General features: G+C 35.2%; 1 protein-coding gene across 1 annotated transcript in view; it reads left to right on the top strand.

Annotated features, from left to right (window-relative positions):
• ESR1 (estrogen receptor 1) overlaps positions 1 to 19,200 on the top strand; it is a 179,555-nt gene that overhangs the window by 113,245 nt on the left and 47,110 nt on the right. The window contains 2 exon segments of the mRNA XM_054514452.1: positions 4,086 to 4,202; positions 16,644 to 16,979. Coding sequence (XP_054370427.1) covers positions 4,086 to 4,202; positions 16,644 to 16,979 — 453 coding nt within the window.

The raw sequence follows: 19,200 nt of genomic DNA, 5'->3' as shown, positions 1-19,200 counted from the left end.
TATGATAGCAGGAACCATGCAGGTACTGAAGATCCAAACCTGATGTTATACCTAGAATAAAAATAGAGACTTACATTGATTTTTTAAATAAAATTTGATGGTATTTTGAGTACTCGAGAGCAATATTTTTAGCTTCTTAGACTCTTTATAATAGTTGTGGGAGTTTTCTTTAGGAGAATTCTACCCCTTCCCATTCTGGCTCAAATAAAATGGGAAGCTAAAAATACAAGAGTTTCATTCAAAGTCTATGGGAATAAGATAGCCATGACATGCCTATAACTCTCTCTGAAAATGCTTTTCATCTCTGGAGAGATCATATTGAGATGGTTGTGAGTAATACATTGTGGGAGTTTTTCCCTTTAACACAGCTGTTGTTTTAATCATGTGCCAAGGACTTAAAACAATTATGATTTATCAGCTAGGGAAACAGAAACTTGATGTCATACTCCTTGCCAGATTTTGTAAGATTGGATCAGTATTTTTGTCTATTTTTATTTGTCATGAGGAAAAAATAGCCTTTCTGTTTTGTTATGTTGTCTAGAATTAGAAAATTGGATCAGGGTAAAAGTAAACTTTACACATGGTATCACAATCTTGAAATAGTAGTTGAAGCACCAAATTAAATTTTAAGATAAGGCCAATAATAAAAACGTCAAAATTATTTGCTTAAGTAGAAAATATAATTTAATATTTATAGATTTATAAAGTTAAATAGTCTTTTAAATAAATAGACTTTTTAAATTTATATCACTCTTTCTCAGTTTATAAGTTCATGCATTATAATACTGGAGAGATGGCAGCAGGCTTGTAATCCTCATTCCCATTCTCCTCATTTCTTAATTTTTCCTGTTACTATATGGAAAGGTTTAAGAAGAGCTTGGTATCAGCCATTTGGCTGGAATAACCTGCTCATGTGAGCAGTTACAGCTGTACCTAAGTGAAGACAAGAAGATTCCACTAGAAGGCAAACACAGCCTGTGAGCTCCATGACACAGCTTGAGGGCATAGCATAGAGTATACAAATTTTAACCTCTCTTCCTCTCCCGTTCATCAGTGGTTCTGTGATTGATGTCTGTCAATGCTCTCGGGCATGTGGTGTGATTGTTGGGGCTGTCCTGTGCAGGGCCAGGAGCTGGACTTGATGATTCTTGCAGGACCCTACTAACTTGGGATATTTCATAATCTTTCCTTATGGTATGCAGAAAAAGAGGACTTCCTCACTGGATGCAAATGAAGTATGTTTTACAGCCTTCTAGACTCTTTTCCTTATTGTCATGTTACTAATGTTTTGCTTGTTTAAAACCAGAAAGAAGATTAATCTTCTCAGCAGTGCTGAGTAGTTGCTAAGAGAACACAAATTCCAAATCCAAAGACCTTTTCTGAGAGTAATTAAGCTGTGAATTTGTGTACCTGTGCTTATAAAGGATTTAGAAATAACCTTATGTTCTTCTGTGAAGCTGTTAGGAAAAAATATGATTTTAAAACCAATAAGTGCAGTTTTATTGGGGTACTTTAACTTAAAATTGGTGTTACTTTTTATTTTACATTCAACATTTGTTTTTACTGGGTAAATCTATGTAATGTCCAAGTGCTTTTTTTTTTTCTTTTTAATGTAATTTTTCCCAAGGTTTTGCTTTTCATTTTCAGTCTTGCTTGGCACCTTAAGGTGTGGATAAAGTCTACAATTTAGCTTTCCTTTCCTTCCTTTTTATCCCAGCTGTCATGTATGAAAATTTTGCTAATTTCACTCTCAGATCAGCATGTTTTCCCATCTCTTGAAGGATGTTGATAAATCATGTTGATAAGTCATGTTTAAACCAAAAATTATGATAAATATTAAATGCATTATCTTTTCCCTAGATTTACAGGCAATCTGAAAGGCTAAACAATGATACTTGCAATCTAAAGAAGTATACCCATCACACACAGATATTTCTGTTTTTAGCAGCCAGATTTTACATTCTTTATTCTGTGAAGTCAATCAAGCACTTTGAGTGAATAGTATATTGTCTAAGGTGCAGATCATGTGCATGAAAACAGACTTATTATGCTAACATTTAAATGGTAAATTCATGATAAAACTCTTCAAAAGGAAAAATATTATTATATGAATGTAGGAACTGTAGCTCTATTACAAATAGGATTATTTTATGTACTATTCTACAAGCCAAGTGTTTATTTCCAAACACTTGTGGTTTGCAGAAATACAGATTCATAGCCAAGGAGAAGGTTATCACCCACATAAGCATAAGAAAAATAGGATGGCTGCCCTGATGATATTGATTACACTTGATTTTTGCTTTTTGCATGCAGTCACGTCTGTCGCTTTTTTTTTTTTAACCTTTGAACACTATAAAAATCAGCCAGTCCAACAAAGGTGGTTAGCATGATTTCAGCTTCAACCTAAGTGGGATTTATCTGCTCATTTTGGAGAGATCTAAATGATGTTCTGAATTATTTGCTGATTTCAAAGCCTGCACTCATTCACCATGTGAATTTACCTTTTAACTTCATCAGGAAGAAGATGAGCTATTCTTTCAAAGTACTTATTTGTTTTTAAAAAGAGTAATTAAAATTTTCCATCTTTATCTTGTGGTATTTCCAAAGTTGCCTAATGAACAAGGCAGGTGATTGAAGTCAGGTGCTGCACTTGTTCACTGCTGCTTAGTGTGATTCAATATAAGTGCATTTTCTAAAAAATATGGCCTTTTTTTGGGTTTTTTTTGGGTTTGTTTTTTTTTTTTTTTTTTGGCTCCTTTTCTCTGTAGATACTGCATATGTGGTTGAGGCTCTTTTCTTTCTGACTTGATTTTTTTTATTTCCTTACATGTTAAATGTTTTGAACCAGATACAGAACAGTCTGTATCCTACCAGAGGAACTGAAAATTAAAGCGTTCTCTCATGCTGGGTTGAGATGGTGGTACAGTTGTACCTGTTTACTGCAGTAGTGGAGCAAAGCATATGGATACAGACTTTTCCAGTATTATTTTGTTCTATCCAGTAGACCTAAAAAATAATAGTTCTGTCTGTTTGAGACAGGGCATAGTCAGCTGTTCCCCTAGTAACAAGTTTAGAGACTGGCTACTTATTTTGATGAGATCCCAGTTATGCAGCATTAGAGAGCAGATGCTCCTGGTGTAATCTGATAGCAATTTTTACTCTATTTTCTAATTTGTAGTCAAGGATAGATGATTTGATGAGACCAAGGCCTCTGTGAAACCTCCACCCTACTTTACCTCAAGCTGATCCCTTGACCTCAAAGAAAGAACAAACAGTTCTGCAGTAACTTTTTTCTTTTTTTAATGTGTGTGCTGTACCTTAGTTATGATCAGATGAATACAGAGCACCAATGAGATAGTTTTGAAGAGGCTTTTTCATCCTTGCTAACTTTTGTCTATGGTTGGCAAATAATTTTATAGCAGATTTAATCACACTTTTGTTAAAAGCAAATGGAATAGATGCTTTTTGGCACTACCAAATGCTAAAGAGAGTAAGAAATGAGGAAGAGGAGCTCTGAAGGAGAAGATGCCAGTAACAATCTTGGTTTCAGTGTGTGGTAGTTTTAGAATTTGTCATGTCAGAAAGTTTTTGCACAAAGCAGTAGACATGCAGCTGGAATTAGTGACTGATTTATCTCTGAGGTACAATTAATTATTTGAGGATTTTTGCTTCTGTTCTATGTTGCTGTTTGTTTCTTTACTGGAACTGACTGTCACAGATAAAATCTTTTTAATTTTGTAAACCTCATTTTGTGCAGTCTATTGCTTAAACATCAGCACAGGCACACAAAACCAGATGGTGGTGTATTTCTCAGCCTGAGAGCAAGGAAGTCAAGGTGCTTGTTCATATTAATAGATCCTCTTTTGTGGTTGCTTTAATTGTTCACTATTTTAATTAGTCTGCGGAAGTTTTAATTTAAAGAATTTGCAAATCAACGTGTGGCATACAGATGTTAGTTTCAAAATCTGTATCAACATTTTTACGAGAGGTTATGATGGTAACCCTACTTTTTTCCCCAAGATGTTATAGTAATTTTTGTTATGTCTGTGTATAGCTGTGTCCTTACTTTCCCTCTGGTTTTACAGGGCACAATGACTACATGTGTCCTGCTACTAACCAGTGCACCATTGACAAGAACAGAAGGAAGAGTTGCCAGGCCTGCCGACTGAGAAAATGCTACGAAGTGGGGATGATGAAAGGTGGTATGTACACAGCCATCATCAAATCTTTAGCATTACTGTCTACCTTCCTGTCTTTTAACTTCTTTGGGCAGCTGGTATGGTTTCTAACTAAAGGAGGGAGCAACTGATTTTATTGAGTTGCAGTCTATTAAACCAAAATTATTTCATTAAGTAAAAAATTAAAAGCTCCAGAATATCATGTTATCTTGTCCAAATCTGCATGAAAAATAAGAGGACCATTGATTGCAACATAATTAGAATTCCTCTGTTATTATTTTTAACTCAGTGTTCTTTGGTCTCTCATGGTAGGATTCAGATCCTGATGAATGAAAGTTAACCCAAGATTTTGCAGCATTTTGCAGCTCAGTGGGAAGAGCATTGGTAGTCTCAAATCAGTCCATATTAGTTAAATAAACTTCTGGATATGTAATTTTTGTTCTGTGAATCCTGGAAGGGAAAGTTAATTTCTCTGTTCTGGTACTGTACACGTATTTTAGATGCGAGTTAATTTAACCCAACAATATTAAAGGCTTACTCATTTTATAAGAGCTGTGATTAATGCCACTTTCCTAGAAGATTTGTAATAATGATGGCTTGTTGTAGCCTGCTAAAAATTTCACATTGCTTTTATCAATGAAGAGTAATCAGTAGCTGTATGGAAACCTGTATCTATAGGAAAAAATTAGCAAACTAGTGCACAGGGCAGAAAGGATTAGATCCCATGTATTTTGTGTGTAAAGAGCTAGTTAGATTACAGACTGGTTCTTCCTTTCTTTGGCACACCTAATACTTACTTACGCCACAGAAAGTCTGATACAAGAGAGAAGAGGGGTTCATCACGTTTGTCCTTTCCTCAACAAATCATTTATAAGTCCAGCAAAGGTAGGCCAAGTCTGAGAATCTTAGGAGGAAAAGGGAAAGACTAAAGGAAAAATGATCAGTTGTTGCTGCATTTGAGATTGGATCTGCATTTTTCTCAACTCAAGGATTAGGAAAGAGCTGAGACTGATTTTATAATATCAATTTTGGGATGCAAGTAGGAGGAAGATGTAAAATCTGCTTTTTCTTCTAGAAGTTAAGACAACGGTTGATTTTTTTTCATGAAATTTTATGTATTGATCTGAACATCCTGGTTTATATGGCTAGAACGATTCAAAGGGTATGTAGTTAATATCACAGGTATGATCTAGAATAGATAGAAGTTCAAGAAAGACACCCTAAAAACAGAGAATCCATACATGACTATGACATGCAGATTTAGCTTTGACCTTTGTACACATGGCCGATCATAGCTAGGATTTATAGTTATGCTTTATGTTGATGACATTGCATTTTTCATTTGGCACATTTACATCCAATTACACTTAGGTGTATTTAATTAATGATCCACTCTGCCAGTGTTATGTTGTTTTATGTCTTCTCTAGGATGCAAGTTCTAATAGGTTTTTGACTACTCTATATGTAACTGTTTTACTCTCATAAAAACTGTGAAGATGTCTCAACCAGCATTGTTTTAGATTAAAAAAGTCCAAAAGAAATACTGCAATTCTCTCCAAATTTTCTTTCAAATATAAATGTTCTGGAATCGTTATTTCATACAGTTGTTCTCACCTGAGAAAATTCATCTGGATTTCATCCTTTCCTTTCCTTTTACAATGCTGTAAGATTTTTATAGTCACTACAGGAACTGGCAGTTCAAAAATAGTCAGTGTTGTGATGTTTCTTTTGTCAGTGTTTATTATTTTGTTGCTGTTGTTTTTCTTCTTTAAGAAACTAAACTCACAGTTTATAAACAAGGAGATCAGGATCAGCATAAATTGTATCTGCTCTTATAGTACTACTAATAATGCATGAAGTTCATCACTGGTTCATAGGCAAGAGTTTTAAAATATTTATTTTAGGAAGTCTTGGGAAAAAAAATCTCAAGATCCCTCAGTTAAAAGTGATAAATCTGTCATGCCTGCAGATGACTTCAAGGAAGGTAAAGTTAATGTACATGATGTAAAACATAAAAAGTTTTTCTGAAGTCACCATTGATCCCCTACTGGCCACATGAATGTGTGGGGAAGAAAAACCTTTCTAAATTCTTCTAAATCTAAACCTAAACTCTTCTGAATCTAGACCTTTATAATTGTCACATTTCTCTCAGATGAAGCTAAAGGTTAAATAAATATTCTTATCATGCCATATGGCTTAACTTTAAGTGATAATGTTTAAATGTTTTTAATTTTTTTTTTTTTTTTTCTGAGGAGAGCTGTGAAGATTTTCTCTTTTAATAGATAAAATGGAACTTTTCTTAAACATACTAAAATAATGTAGCTCTGTGATTTGCTCAAGATTCACAGTGTTCTCAAAAAACTCCTAGTTCTTGTGATTGGATCTGTTAATTTAAAAAATCACTTTATGTTCATTTTGAAGGATTTGTCGTTTTTTAAGGCATCAATTCTATCATACGCTTGAATATTTGTTTGTGTCTTATCTCACTTTTATCTCTGTCTCCACAATTTGCTTATGATGATACAACCTTTAGATATAGTGGAAAACACATGTAATCTTTCTTTCCCCCAAATGTAATCCCAGTTTTTATTCTACACTAAATTAGCTGAGGTTTCTCAATAAATTTTAAAAGTTGCCAACTTATGACTTTTATCTGCCATTTAAGTGATATGAGTAATAACTGATATTAAATATGTACTTTCAGTAAATATTGTGGAAGGTAGGCAAAATCTTCATTAAATGTCTCTGGTTAATTCTAAACATACGATATAGAATATGGCTGCTGAAGTTTTCCTCACAGAAGGTCACTTAATGCAGACTGAAAATGTTCATATATATTATTTGTAGTAGAGTGGACACAACTGAAATATGTTTTAGAGGCTTCATGCAGAAAAAAATGCAGGCTTCAAGTGGCCCTTGAACTGTGTGGAAGGAACATTTACTGATGAGTTCCTCTTGTGAGTTCCTGTGGAAATTTTATTGATTTTTTTTTTCTTCCCTGTTCTTGAGCCTTTTAAAAACTTCTTTCAGTACTGAAGAGTTATTTTTTTCTCTCTCCTCTTGTGTTTGCAAGTGTTTCCTTCTGCATCTGTTACTGTGCTGCTTCAAGAGACAATTAGACTGCAAGAATCTCTGCTGATGCGGTGGGAATCTGAGGCATAATTTAAAGCTGTTATATTTTGTCCTAGTACTTCATTCTCTCTTTCTGGATAAACCCTTAAAATTATGAGTTACTAATTAGTCTGTGCTCCCCTGTTTGTACTTGAGGATAAAGCGGGCACATCGAATAAGAACCTTGCCATGTCCCTTTTACTTCTGTTCTGTAGCACTGGGGAGAAGCCTTGTTTTTGTTTACAATTTCCTTATGCTTTTCTTGAAGCTTGTTTCTGTCCTGGTTTGGGGAAGTGTACTCCAACTTTCACATGATGCAGGGTGCCAGCTTTCAAATAGAGTTGTTACAGCAGCTGCAACCCTGAATCTCCAACCATATGTAAAGTGCAGGTGACCCCTGCTCCGATACAGACCTAGTTCTCTGTTTCTCCATTGTTTTAAAAGTTTTCTGGTGACTTGGGCCCAAAGACCCTAATTTTACGAAACCAAAAGCACCTTGTTTTTTTGGTTTTTAATAATTATTTTTATAGTGTGGTAAGTGAATGAGGGTTTCTAGTAATTAGCATGCTGCATTCTTCCCCCTCCTTTCAATGTGTGACAAGACAGATTTAAGTGCTGTGTGGGATAAGAGCAACAGGGTCCTAATGGGATTCGTGGCTATGGCAAAAAAATGCCATAATGCTAAATGCCAGATACTAAAGGAAAATCCATTATTTGCCTGATAGTCCATGTTTAACCACCCTGACCCCTACATAATTATTTCAAATGTTAAATGCTGATGGCTTCCTAGCATCAAATCATAGGAAATGTGTCTATCAAGGATTTGAGTGCTCATGTGCTACATTCAGATGGTGACTTTGTATATGACATGGGGTATTTACTGTCCTTGAAGAGCCTGAAATCTCAGGTTGTAGAGAGAAGATTCTGTGTACTGTTTGTCGTGATAATGAAATTAGAGTGTTACAGCACATTTGAAGCCTACATCCTGCAGTGTTGCCCTTGCAAATTGCCTGAGAATGCTTCAGAAATTACTGTGATACAGCCCAGGGAGTGAAACTCTCTGCTAGCTGTAACAGGGTGCTAAAACCACATGCCATTGGACTGTAGACACTTTCATTAACTCCTAGAGATTGGAGTCTCTAGGCTTCAGTTTTTGTCTTACATTCTTTTGAAATGGTTATCCACCTCTAAGTCAGACTGGTTCAGTGCAACGGTCTTGCTGAAGTTTAAGATAAATTTTTACAGGGAAAATGAAAAAACGAATTTTTTTCATTCTGTCAGAGAAGGATCTTGCTAGGTTTTGTCTTTAAATTGTGAGATCCATACTTCCTTGCTGAATTCTATATTTATTCATGGAAAAAGGCTTATTATTCATGAAAAAGGGTAATTAAAATAATTCTCAAAAGCAGAAGTAAATTGATGTCTGATGCAACCACTGGTTGGGCTCAAGGTCTTCTACATTTTCATGTACTTATCTTTTAATTAACTATTATATTTAAAAGAGAAATTAGTGAATGAAAGGAAATGGTTTGTGGATGTGAAATGATTCTGGTTTGTTCAAGGAGAACCTCAATGGTGCTTATTAGACATACTGTTCTGTACTCAGCCAAATAACTGTAGGTGGGGCCTGATAAATGTATGAGGAAATGTACTCTTTAAAGTTGGAATTGTTGGGCTGAAATAATGTACTCGTGCACATTTGAAGTAAAGTTTTGTGAGTTTACAGCAGTTTTCTGGGAAAATAAAGTGGAAATGAAATCAGATTTTTAGTGAAGTGTTTTTTCTCCTCTTTGCACACATGCAAAGGGGATCACTGCCATTAAATTGTCACAAAGTACAATATTCCTGTGTTCTGCCCCCAACATTAGAAAGAGAGACCGTTATTGTGAACATCTTTGCCAAAGATGATTTATCTTCTTATTCCACTACATAAAATGATCTGTGCTAGAAGGAAAACTAGGAAGTCTTTTGTTGAGCCACCTGCTCAAAGCAGATTCAGGAGTGAATTTATACATGGTAAAGCTCTTTTGCAGCCAGGTGGAAATGGGATAAAATGGGACAAATTGTCTTATGCTTAGTTATATACTATAACTGGATATGTTAAAAAAAAAAAAGAAGAATTAATGCAGAATTTTTAATGTTTAACGCTTGAACACTTGTTTGAAATTGTAAAGCTGATTATAGTTGTATATTAGTTTACATTGGCTTTTTGGCCTTTTCATATTTTTTCATTACTTGAGTAATTCCTAGAGTACTAGAGCTATAAGAGGGCTCAAGAGGGACTTTTTATAAGATAATTTAGTGGTGGGACAAGGGCTAATGGTTTCAAACTGGAAGAGGGTAGGTTTGGATGAGAAAATTCTTTTCTCTGAAGGTGGTAGAGAGACATTGGAACAGGTTGCTCAGAAACGTTGCCCTATCCCTGGAAATGTTCAAGGTCGGCTTGGATGGGGCTCTGAGCAACCTGGTCTAATGAAAGGTGTCTTTGACTATGGCATGGAGATTGGAACTAGATGATCCTTTAGATCCTCTCCAACCCAAAACTGTCCACGATTCTGATTGTATGGTTCTGGCTCTTCTCTTGGTTAGACATTTACAGTTCAGTTCTAGCACTCAGTCTTGGTATCAGGCCAAACACCTCCAATACTCAATTTCTAAGATGTAGCAATTAAAATTTCTTACTGTCTTTGGGATTTATTCCAATGGACTAATTGTCCGAAAATGACTGGCTTTTCCATATCATGGATGATGTAAAGGTAGAGAATGTTCCTCAAACAGCCTTCCTGTGATCCCTGAAATGTCTAAAGGCTCATTGTAAATGTTGACTAGGAATGGGGCAGTTGCCATACTTATTGTAACCAAAACTTGGCATGAGTTTATCAGGAGTGTCGACACTGAAAGGGGTTAATTTGAATGATGGATTAATTAAACTTCTCTTATTTCACTTCTACATATCCTAAGATGCTCTTTAGGTGTGTTGTGTGCTATGACTGCCAAAGACTGAATAAAAAAATACAGATTAGGATGAATCATGCCTTGCACCTTCATCTTTAATTTAATAGATCATTGTTTCTCAAACTGTGCATTATGAATACTCATTGAGACCCCAAATGACATTTGCCTGCTTTTTAACAGCTATTTTTTGTAACTGGTCTTTAAGACTTTACATGAAAGACCAGTTTTATGATCTGCATTTTAGTCAGTAGGATTTCTGGGGCACTGAGATATATAGTGTGACTTGGTGAATGAGCAAGCTGGTAGCAAAGCCAGGAGCTGAACCAGAATATCGGAATCTAACCCCCCACCGTGACTTCTCTCTCCCTCTATCTCCAATAGAAGGGGGTCCTGATTATAGAGGAGAAATAAATCCCAGTTTGGAAAAGGATAAGAGATATTTTTTGAAAGAAACTCCCATAAATAAACGTACATCACTGAGGAGTCAAAAAGACTGTAACATCCAGGTGCAGAGATTGAACACAAATCTGTTGCTTATTTATAGTCCTGAGTGTCTAGATATCCTTGTCAGAAATCAGGCTGTTAAGCACTGTCACTTGGGGCAGGTCTGTTTGAGATTAGACATTAAATCTGATTAATCTTTTTAGAAGATTTCAGACAATGTTTCTCATTTAAACTAATTGTCAACCCACCTGGGTTTTCAGCACAATTTACATCACTGTTTCATTTTCTGAAAGTGAAATGGGAATGAAATAAGGGGCTGATTGTCTGAATCATATTCAAAGGAAGGATTTATTAGGCTATGAAATTTGAATTTGGAAAGTGGTGTTACTTTTCTGTTACTTTAAATAATACATATTATCAATATGTATTTATGTAGAGAGATTCAAGCAGAAAATTTCCCAAAAATCTCCAAACTCTTTAAAATCTCCTTGGAAGGACCACCATGCTAAGGTACATTACAACATTAGAACCTACAGTGCAGTCAGAACTTCAGCAATCTCTGTCTCTTATATATCTATCAAGAATGAAATTATGTGATTGACTTCTGCTTATGTACAGCAGGCTACAGTGACCTTATGTTTAAAAGGAAGCTGTAGGATTCTGGTTTTTTTTCCAGTGAAACATTATAAAGCTGTTAAATTCAGCAGATTTGTGCCTAATGTGCCTACCTGTAAAGTGAAGTTGCCGTAAGAGGCTGTTGGTAGACAGATACGTCACCTGCATCTGCCCTTTGGACTCTAGAGCCAATTGTGCTTAGACACTCAGGTTTGTGTCCATAAGGGAACTGTTGGCTTGTTCACATTGTTTTACTTTTGCAGTCCCTTACTTTGGCTAATGTTAGCAATGACACCAAAGTGAGCTTGGACTCAGTCCCAGAGGTCTTCCCCCAACAATTTAGTAAATCCTTCCCGTACTTGGACATTTGAAGAGAGGCTTTTGAATTTCTGGTCTCTTCAAACCCAACTTCAGTTTCAGAAAGGTAGGATTATGTCATAGGAAAATCTGGTTTCTCTTCCTTTGCAAACACTGCTGTAGAGGATTTGTCTGGCAGCTCTGCCGTGGCCTGTTCTGTGCATGCTCCCTCAACACTCTGATCATCAGCGGGGCAATTGACTCTCTGCCTCTCTGAGAGATACCTTCTTATTTATAATATCTTTCACTTACCACATACATTTTCTCTTCTATTGTCAAGCAGGATTTGATTTACAAAACATTAGAGGTTCTTTCTCTATAAAACAGGGATGCTTTCTCTCTGGCAATTTTCAACAGGATGCCAATGAGGTAGGTTGGTCATGAACAGCAACAGAATTGTTTGGAAGAGAAGGTTCTTCCAAGCACATTTGAAACACTCTTTTGACAAACTGACGAAATTATAGGCTGTTAATGCTACAAGGCTGTGCATGTTTACAGAAGTGTCAAATGTCTCTCCTCTGGGGCCTGCTGACAAGGAGCAGAAATGTGGACAAAAAGCCATCAAAAGTTGTTCCAGGCTGGGAACTTAGCTGGTAAACCATTTACCCATCACTGTTTCCAAATCCAATCATAGTTCTCTCTTTCTGTTGTCCTCTTAAAAGAAAAAAAAAAAAATCAAACCAAACCAAACAAAAAAAAAACCCAAATCAAAAATCAAACCCCCCAAAAACAAAAAAGCAAAAAAAACAAAAGGAAAAAAAAAAAGAAAAAAAAGTGTGGCTACAAACTGTTGTTGATTGACCAAATTTCTAACAAGAAAGAAATTGAAAAATATTATACAAAGCAGTTCACAGAGAATGTATTTAACTTGCACAAAATTGGAGATGATACCTGTATCTTCAAATCTAAAATTTCTTACTCTGTAGTTCACAAACAGCCAAGCAAATTTGATTCTAATTGGTCTCCTCCTATTCTTCCTCTAAATATTCTTGAATATTTTATACGAAGTGGAGCTTTTTTATTAGCAATAGGTAGGAAAAAATGGCTGTTGTATAGCTGAGATTCAATGCTCATTCAGTGCATTTAATTTTGGATCTTTTGTTTTAATGATCTGGAATTTATTTTTTGTTTTGTTTTAATGACATATGAGAAAACACTAGGGAAGTATTTCTTATGATTAACATTTCTTTCACAATCATACAATCATAGAATCTTGAGTTGGAAAGGATGTTAAAGATCATCTAGTGCCAACTCCTCTGCCATGGGAGTGTCATATGCAATTTTATTGTCCATATGCAATTTTACTGCTGATCAGGTTCTAATGGTTTGATTATATAATTACTTAGCAGTTTTGAAAACTGTCTCCACGTCCAAAAGTCTGACTGAATTTACATATGAAGCTTTGTAGAACTGCCTTTGAAAATCTTGGCTCTTGCAGCTTTAAAACTCAAGTGGAAATTGTTTTACAGCTCTTGCTAGATGCATAGTACTTCAATTTTTGCTAGAATATTGTCTGTCATAGCACTTGACAATTAAGGTTCCTTTATTTGCTGAATTGTTAAATTAAAATTGATGCATTCATATATTTAAAAAACCCTTACAGAATCATTGCACTTTTGTCAAGGAAATCGTAGTTTGATAGAATTGCCTTTTTTGGAATTAGTGACTGTTCATCACTATTATCTCTCTTTAACAGAGACAAAATTTGATTAAGTTGAAGGAGATTTGGGAGCACTTGCATTTTTCAGAGAGATACTCACTCCTATTTAGTTCAAGAAAATGAATAAGTGTTGTTTGTCCATCTAGGCCTTAGGTAAAGAGTTAGTAGTAAGCTCTATAAATCTCTGATGAATATGATACTTATACAGATTCAGAGACCTTTCTGTCTGTGATCATAAAACCTGGTGATGTGATGCAGAAGGAATGCATACTCTTACTGACTTTTTTTTCAGACTTAGTCTCCACAAAATCCAGTAGTAAAATTGCTACAGTTGGTTGATTGTTTGATTTTTTTTTAATCCTCAAATAAAAATGCAAAAAATAAATCTGTGGGAGGCATCTCCTCCAAACTGGTTTTGTTCAGCTTTGCTTAATGCACTGCTTTTTTTGTTCTAAGGTGAAGAAAAGCCTGTGGTAGGCTTTCAAATGAATTAAAAATAAAACTATTGTTCTTAATTAACATCTGGTTTATTTGTAAACAGCTAAATATGCTTACATTTGCCATCTTTTCTCTGTTAAGTAAAATCCCATCACATCCTTGTTTTACTTGACAAGGCAGGCCTGGACTAAGTAAAAGCAAACACACGAAAACTCTGATCTTCCAGTAATCTATATGATGGAGACTTAAAGCTGAAGTTGCTCTACTTATATTTACCAACCTTTAATGCATTCTTTTGTCTCTCACATTTGGCCTACGGCTTTCTAAATATACCACCTTCTAATTTATTCACATTGTTAGTTTTCTTTCTCCATGGTGTGAAAGAGAACATCACATGAAAATATCACATGCAAGGTTCAGGACAGACAGCCTGTCTGTCCTGAACCTTGCATGAGATATTTTCATTTGAAACCTTCTTGTGTTAGAAGTGAAGCTTTAGTGTTTTGTACCTTATTCATCCTATTGCTATCCTGATTTTCTAGTCTTGTATCTGGCTTGCAGGCTGAGCAGATATAGTCAATATAGATATTTCTTACACGAAAGTTGTTTCACATTTCAAATCATCTTACTTGTTTTTCTCCTATCCCTTTTTCATTTATTTTTATATCTCTTTTTAATTTGGGAAGAACAGAACTGCATGCAGTGTTCACTGTAGTGTGCCTCACAATAATAAACCGTGATTTATGAAGTTGTTCTGTCCTCCCTTCCTTTCCTAGTAATTTCTAGCCTTCTGTTTACTTTCTAAACTTATCTGATGTTTTTATAGTATTTTTCTAACCTCAACTTCTTGTTTATGAATTATGTCAGCCTATCTATTTATGAGTATGTTGAACAGCACAGACCCCAAGGATGCTTTCTCTTTGAAAGAAAATTTCTAGATGAGGAGCTATAAAATTTGGAATGTGAGAAAGTTAACAAATACTTTAATTTCTGTGAACCATGTGGGCTTGTTCATGTGATTATATATACATGTTTCACAGGGCAGTTTAATTCAAAACCTTTAAATTGATACAAAACATACAACAAATACAACATACAACAAAAATATCTGTTACAGATAGAGCATGCCTGCTATTGAGTATTGCAAGGAAGTTACCAGTGAGAGTATCTCTACCATGACAATTTACCAGAATAGGTCTTTTGTTTCTCGGAATAGCAAGAATCTCCCTGCCTCTCCTTAACAGGAACTGTTTAGTGGTAGGAAAGATCGGTATTGCTGAATGAAAAATGGGAACAGCAATGCGCTTGAGAGTTTTGGCTTAGAATTAGTTTAGTGAATGGGACAATGTAGATAGGTTAAGTAATAGGGGTGATGAGAGATTTATTGAACTCCCTTTATCTGAATAGATTAATGGAATAGAATCACAAAGCCCACTAGATTTTGAATGAATTAAACATAAAATGCCTAATCTCCAAATACTAATTCAGTGTTGAATTTATAATTCAAGAAAAAGGAAAAGAGATTAAAACATTCTCCCTGTTTCTTTGAGGCAGAAAAGGAACAACATTTATATGAAAGCATGTTGTATGTGAGATGAAAATGCTGCCAACAAAGACTGGGATTCTAAAGGTTTGAAATTTTGTGGTGTTAAGAGAGCTGAGCAAATGCTGTTTCCCTTTCCCCAACCATTATAAAGACCTGTACTGATTGCTTGCAAGTTTTTTTGGTTTGTTTTGGTTTTGTTTCAAATGTTTCCTCTTCCCTATTTCTTGAATGGTTTACATCTTTATTCTCTGTAGATACTTCTTTTGCATTTCAGGCTGGGACTAGTGTAGCTTTTACCTATTGCATGAGAACTCCAGTGTAAGCCACATCATAAGCTGCCTTCTCATATCTCAATTCCTTGTGTGCTTTCCTTATTACTTGGTTGTCCTCCCTTGCCTCCACTTGATGATGGATTTAAGTTTTTGACTCGGTCTCAAAATGCCTGTTACTCCTCCACTTAGATCCAGACTTAACCTTCCCTTTATGGTTGGAGTCCACATGGGCTTTATCATTGTATTTTTCTTGTAACCTTTCCACAAAGGGAAATTTTGTTCCACTGCAAAGGTCTTATGTTGTTTGAATTGGTATGGCTGACTTGATAATATCCTAAGTTCAGGGTCATACAGTGCAAAGCACATTGCAGAAATGTGCAGTAATGACAATAATGGTCTCTGTTGTGGTTTATTTCAGCCTTTTGACAGTAGGTCTCCCACATTAGAATCTGAGGTCGTAATTATCTCTCCTTTTCATACTTATGTTTATCTACTTAAATGGCATTCTTTATTGCTGTATAAACTCATCTTATAATGGGAACTTTCTTGAATTTTTTTAATATAATTATGAAGATCACAGGCTCCGTAATAGGATGATGTTTAATTAAAATAATTGGTGACTTTAAGCAAAATATTCTAGATAGTTTTTGAAAGCTACTTCTGTGATCTGTCTGACCCGCCAACATCATTAATTGCATTGACTAATTATTAATTATAGACAAATGGTCTGCTAGAGGTTGGGGACATATTTGAAGTTTTGGGCAATAAAGAAATATTTATTTGTTCCCAATAACTGACTTCCTTTTGTTGGGCTGAGGCAGCGGTACGTGTCACTAGTCTAGATTTCTGTGTGGCCACTGAATTTTAGGAAGGGGTGCACTATTCCTGACACTATACTTTAAAAAATAGTTTTTCTGTCCAACTACTAGTGTAAGGCTCCTGAAGAAGTCTAATCAAGACTCAGTGCTGCCTGAGTCTATCAAAAGCATCTGCTGTTGACTGAAGCCAAGTGTACATCATACTTAAGTTCAAGGGAAGGAGTTGATGATATTCTTGTGTGTCTCTAGGAATCCGGAAAGACCGCAGAGGTGGGCGAGTGATGAAACAAAAACGCCAAAGAGAGGAGCAGGATTCCAGGAATGGGGAGGCTTCTTCAACAGAGCTGCGAGCTCCCACCCTTTGGACAAGTCCACTGGTGGTTAAACATAACAAGAAGAACAGCCCAGCCCTGTCCCTGACAGCAGAACAGATGGTCAGTGCCTTGCTGGAAGCTGAGCCACCCCTGGTTTATTCTGAATATGACCCAAACAGACCCTTCAATGAAGCCTCTATGATGACCCTGTTGACCAACCTTGCAGACAGAGAATTGGTGCACATGATCAACTGGGCAAAGAGAGTTCCAGGTAAGGAAAAAAAGCCCATGTAAACTATAAAACCTGTAGATCACAAACAAAAAAAACCCACAAAAAAAACCAACAAACCCACATACTGATTTTCTGACTAACTATTCTCATTTAATTCAAATTGTTCATTTAAGTATAAATACATTGACAAAATTTACAACATTAAACAAAGTTTATGTTATATGGTCAATAAAATGCTATTGTGCAATGTAAGTGACTTTTGAGGAAAGATTTATTCAAGAAAAGGTATCTTCCCCACTCTATAGGATGCTGGGCAGTTTTGTGTTTGCAAATCCTTCTTTTTTTCCATACAAACTCAACAAAATTAAAGATTGAAAGAGATTATTGGTCAAATCCAGTCAATTTGACCTAATCAAATTATGTTAAATATTTTGATCCCCTTAGAAAAGGGTTACTCTCACATATGTAATGTAAGCCATAAGTTCAGTATCACTACTAAGCCTGTAAGTATTACTAAGATTTATTTAGTTGCTGGGTTATAGTTTTGACTGTGAATTACAGATCTTTCATGAATTTTCGGTTTGAAAAACAAATCCAGAAAAAGTTTTAGTATGACATTTTTTTTTGGTGCACTGTGATTCCCTCTTTTCCCAAAAGGAATTAGAGAATTGTGGGAAGTATGTAACATTTTTCTTTGAGTGTATGTTATATATTCATTCATGTAGTTCAGTTAATCAATATAAATGAAGGGAGAGAGCAGTTTTGTTGTTAAAGTTCATCACCTTTCACAGTTTCAATGTACACAAATACTCTTCATAAGATTTAAAAATTTGTAAGACATTTATTGCACATGTCATAGTTTTATCTTGGTAAAAATACAGGCATACATGGTACTTTATACTTCATAATTCATTGGAGTTCTGATCTTTTAAGTTTTTTACTGTAGCCATTTATTTAATTAAAATTATGTAGATGCTTTAGGAAGGGATGCTAGAGATGACTAACACAACTCTCACTCACATAGTGCATTAACTCAAAAGAATTACACCCAGGTTATGCCATTTTTCTGTTTTCCTTCATTTAAGCTTGGCAAGACTGTTCCTGGTAAATCAATAACCATGTCTTTTCCAGTCCTTAAGGGTTCCCTTTCAGCCACTTTTCACATGTCACTTTGTGGGCTCCAGCTGTGATCAATGAGAACCTGTGTGTGTTTCATTTCTCATCGTATCTTATTAGAAATCACTTGAGAATTTTATTCTTGACAAAGTCACGGTGGTTGAAGCCTGATCCACAGTCTGCTCAAGTCAAGGGCAGTTCTCCTGTTAATTTAGGTATGTTTTGCATCATGCCATTACAAAAATGCTTTTGAAAAATGAACCTATGTACATAGTATTAAAGCTATTCACTATCAAAACAGATAAATTCAAATTACCTTTCTATGGATTTTTAGAGATAGAATTACTCTGAGTCTGTTAAAACAAATTAATTTAAATTCAAGATACCACAATCTAAATTCATTATGTTGTCCAACTGGAAACATTTGGTTTCCATGACTTTTGATTTTGAGAGTATTAATGGAAATGTGTTTAGAAATTAAGTAACATTGTCAGAGAACCAAGATCTGCTTTTTATTCAGAATATCTCTAGAACTGCCTGTTACAAGATTATTAAAACTGGATTAAAAAATTACCTGGTTTACCAAATATAAACTTCAAATTTTAAGAAAGCATCTGACACTGGAAAATCAAATGTGTAAGGTTATCAAATCTTTGTGTATAGCCAATGTATTTTACATTTAAATTTACATTAACTCTCAAAATAGCTCCTAAGGAGAAACCAAGCCCAGTGGCTTGATCATGTTTATCCATTAATAAGTACTCTAGCAGGTGAGGTTTTCTACAGAATTGTTGAACTTTGGCTAGAATTAAATAACAAAAATCCTTTTCTGTTCATAGTTCGATCTCTTAGGACACTATACAAACAATTATACCAAAGGAAAACAACAATTATACCTAAAGCAGGACAGAGAGAAAAAAGAGTTTGGGCGTTCTGAAAGTGCTGGACACCTAGCTGGTTCTTGATGCTGTGCCCTGGAGAACAGTATGCATGAACAAAAGCAGAAATTAAAGTGCTTTAGAAAGTTGATTTAAAAGAATTCAAGTCCAGTTGTTTACCCACCTCTACAACTGGGGTCTCTGAGAATAAGAAATTTAGACCTATGTGCTTAAATATATATTTTTTAATCTCTTGGTCTCTAGGA

This window comes from Molothrus ater, chromosome 3 (genome assembly GCF_012460135.2).
Source record: "Molothrus ater isolate BHLD 08-10-18 breed brown headed cowbird chromosome 3, BPBGC_Mater_1.1, whole genome shotgun sequence".
Taxonomy (NCBI): domain Eukaryota; kingdom Metazoa; phylum Chordata; class Aves; order Passeriformes; family Icteridae; genus Molothrus; species Molothrus ater.
The sequence above is the reverse complement of the archived record's forward strand: the minus strand, read 5'-3'. Positions and strand labels throughout refer to the sequence as shown.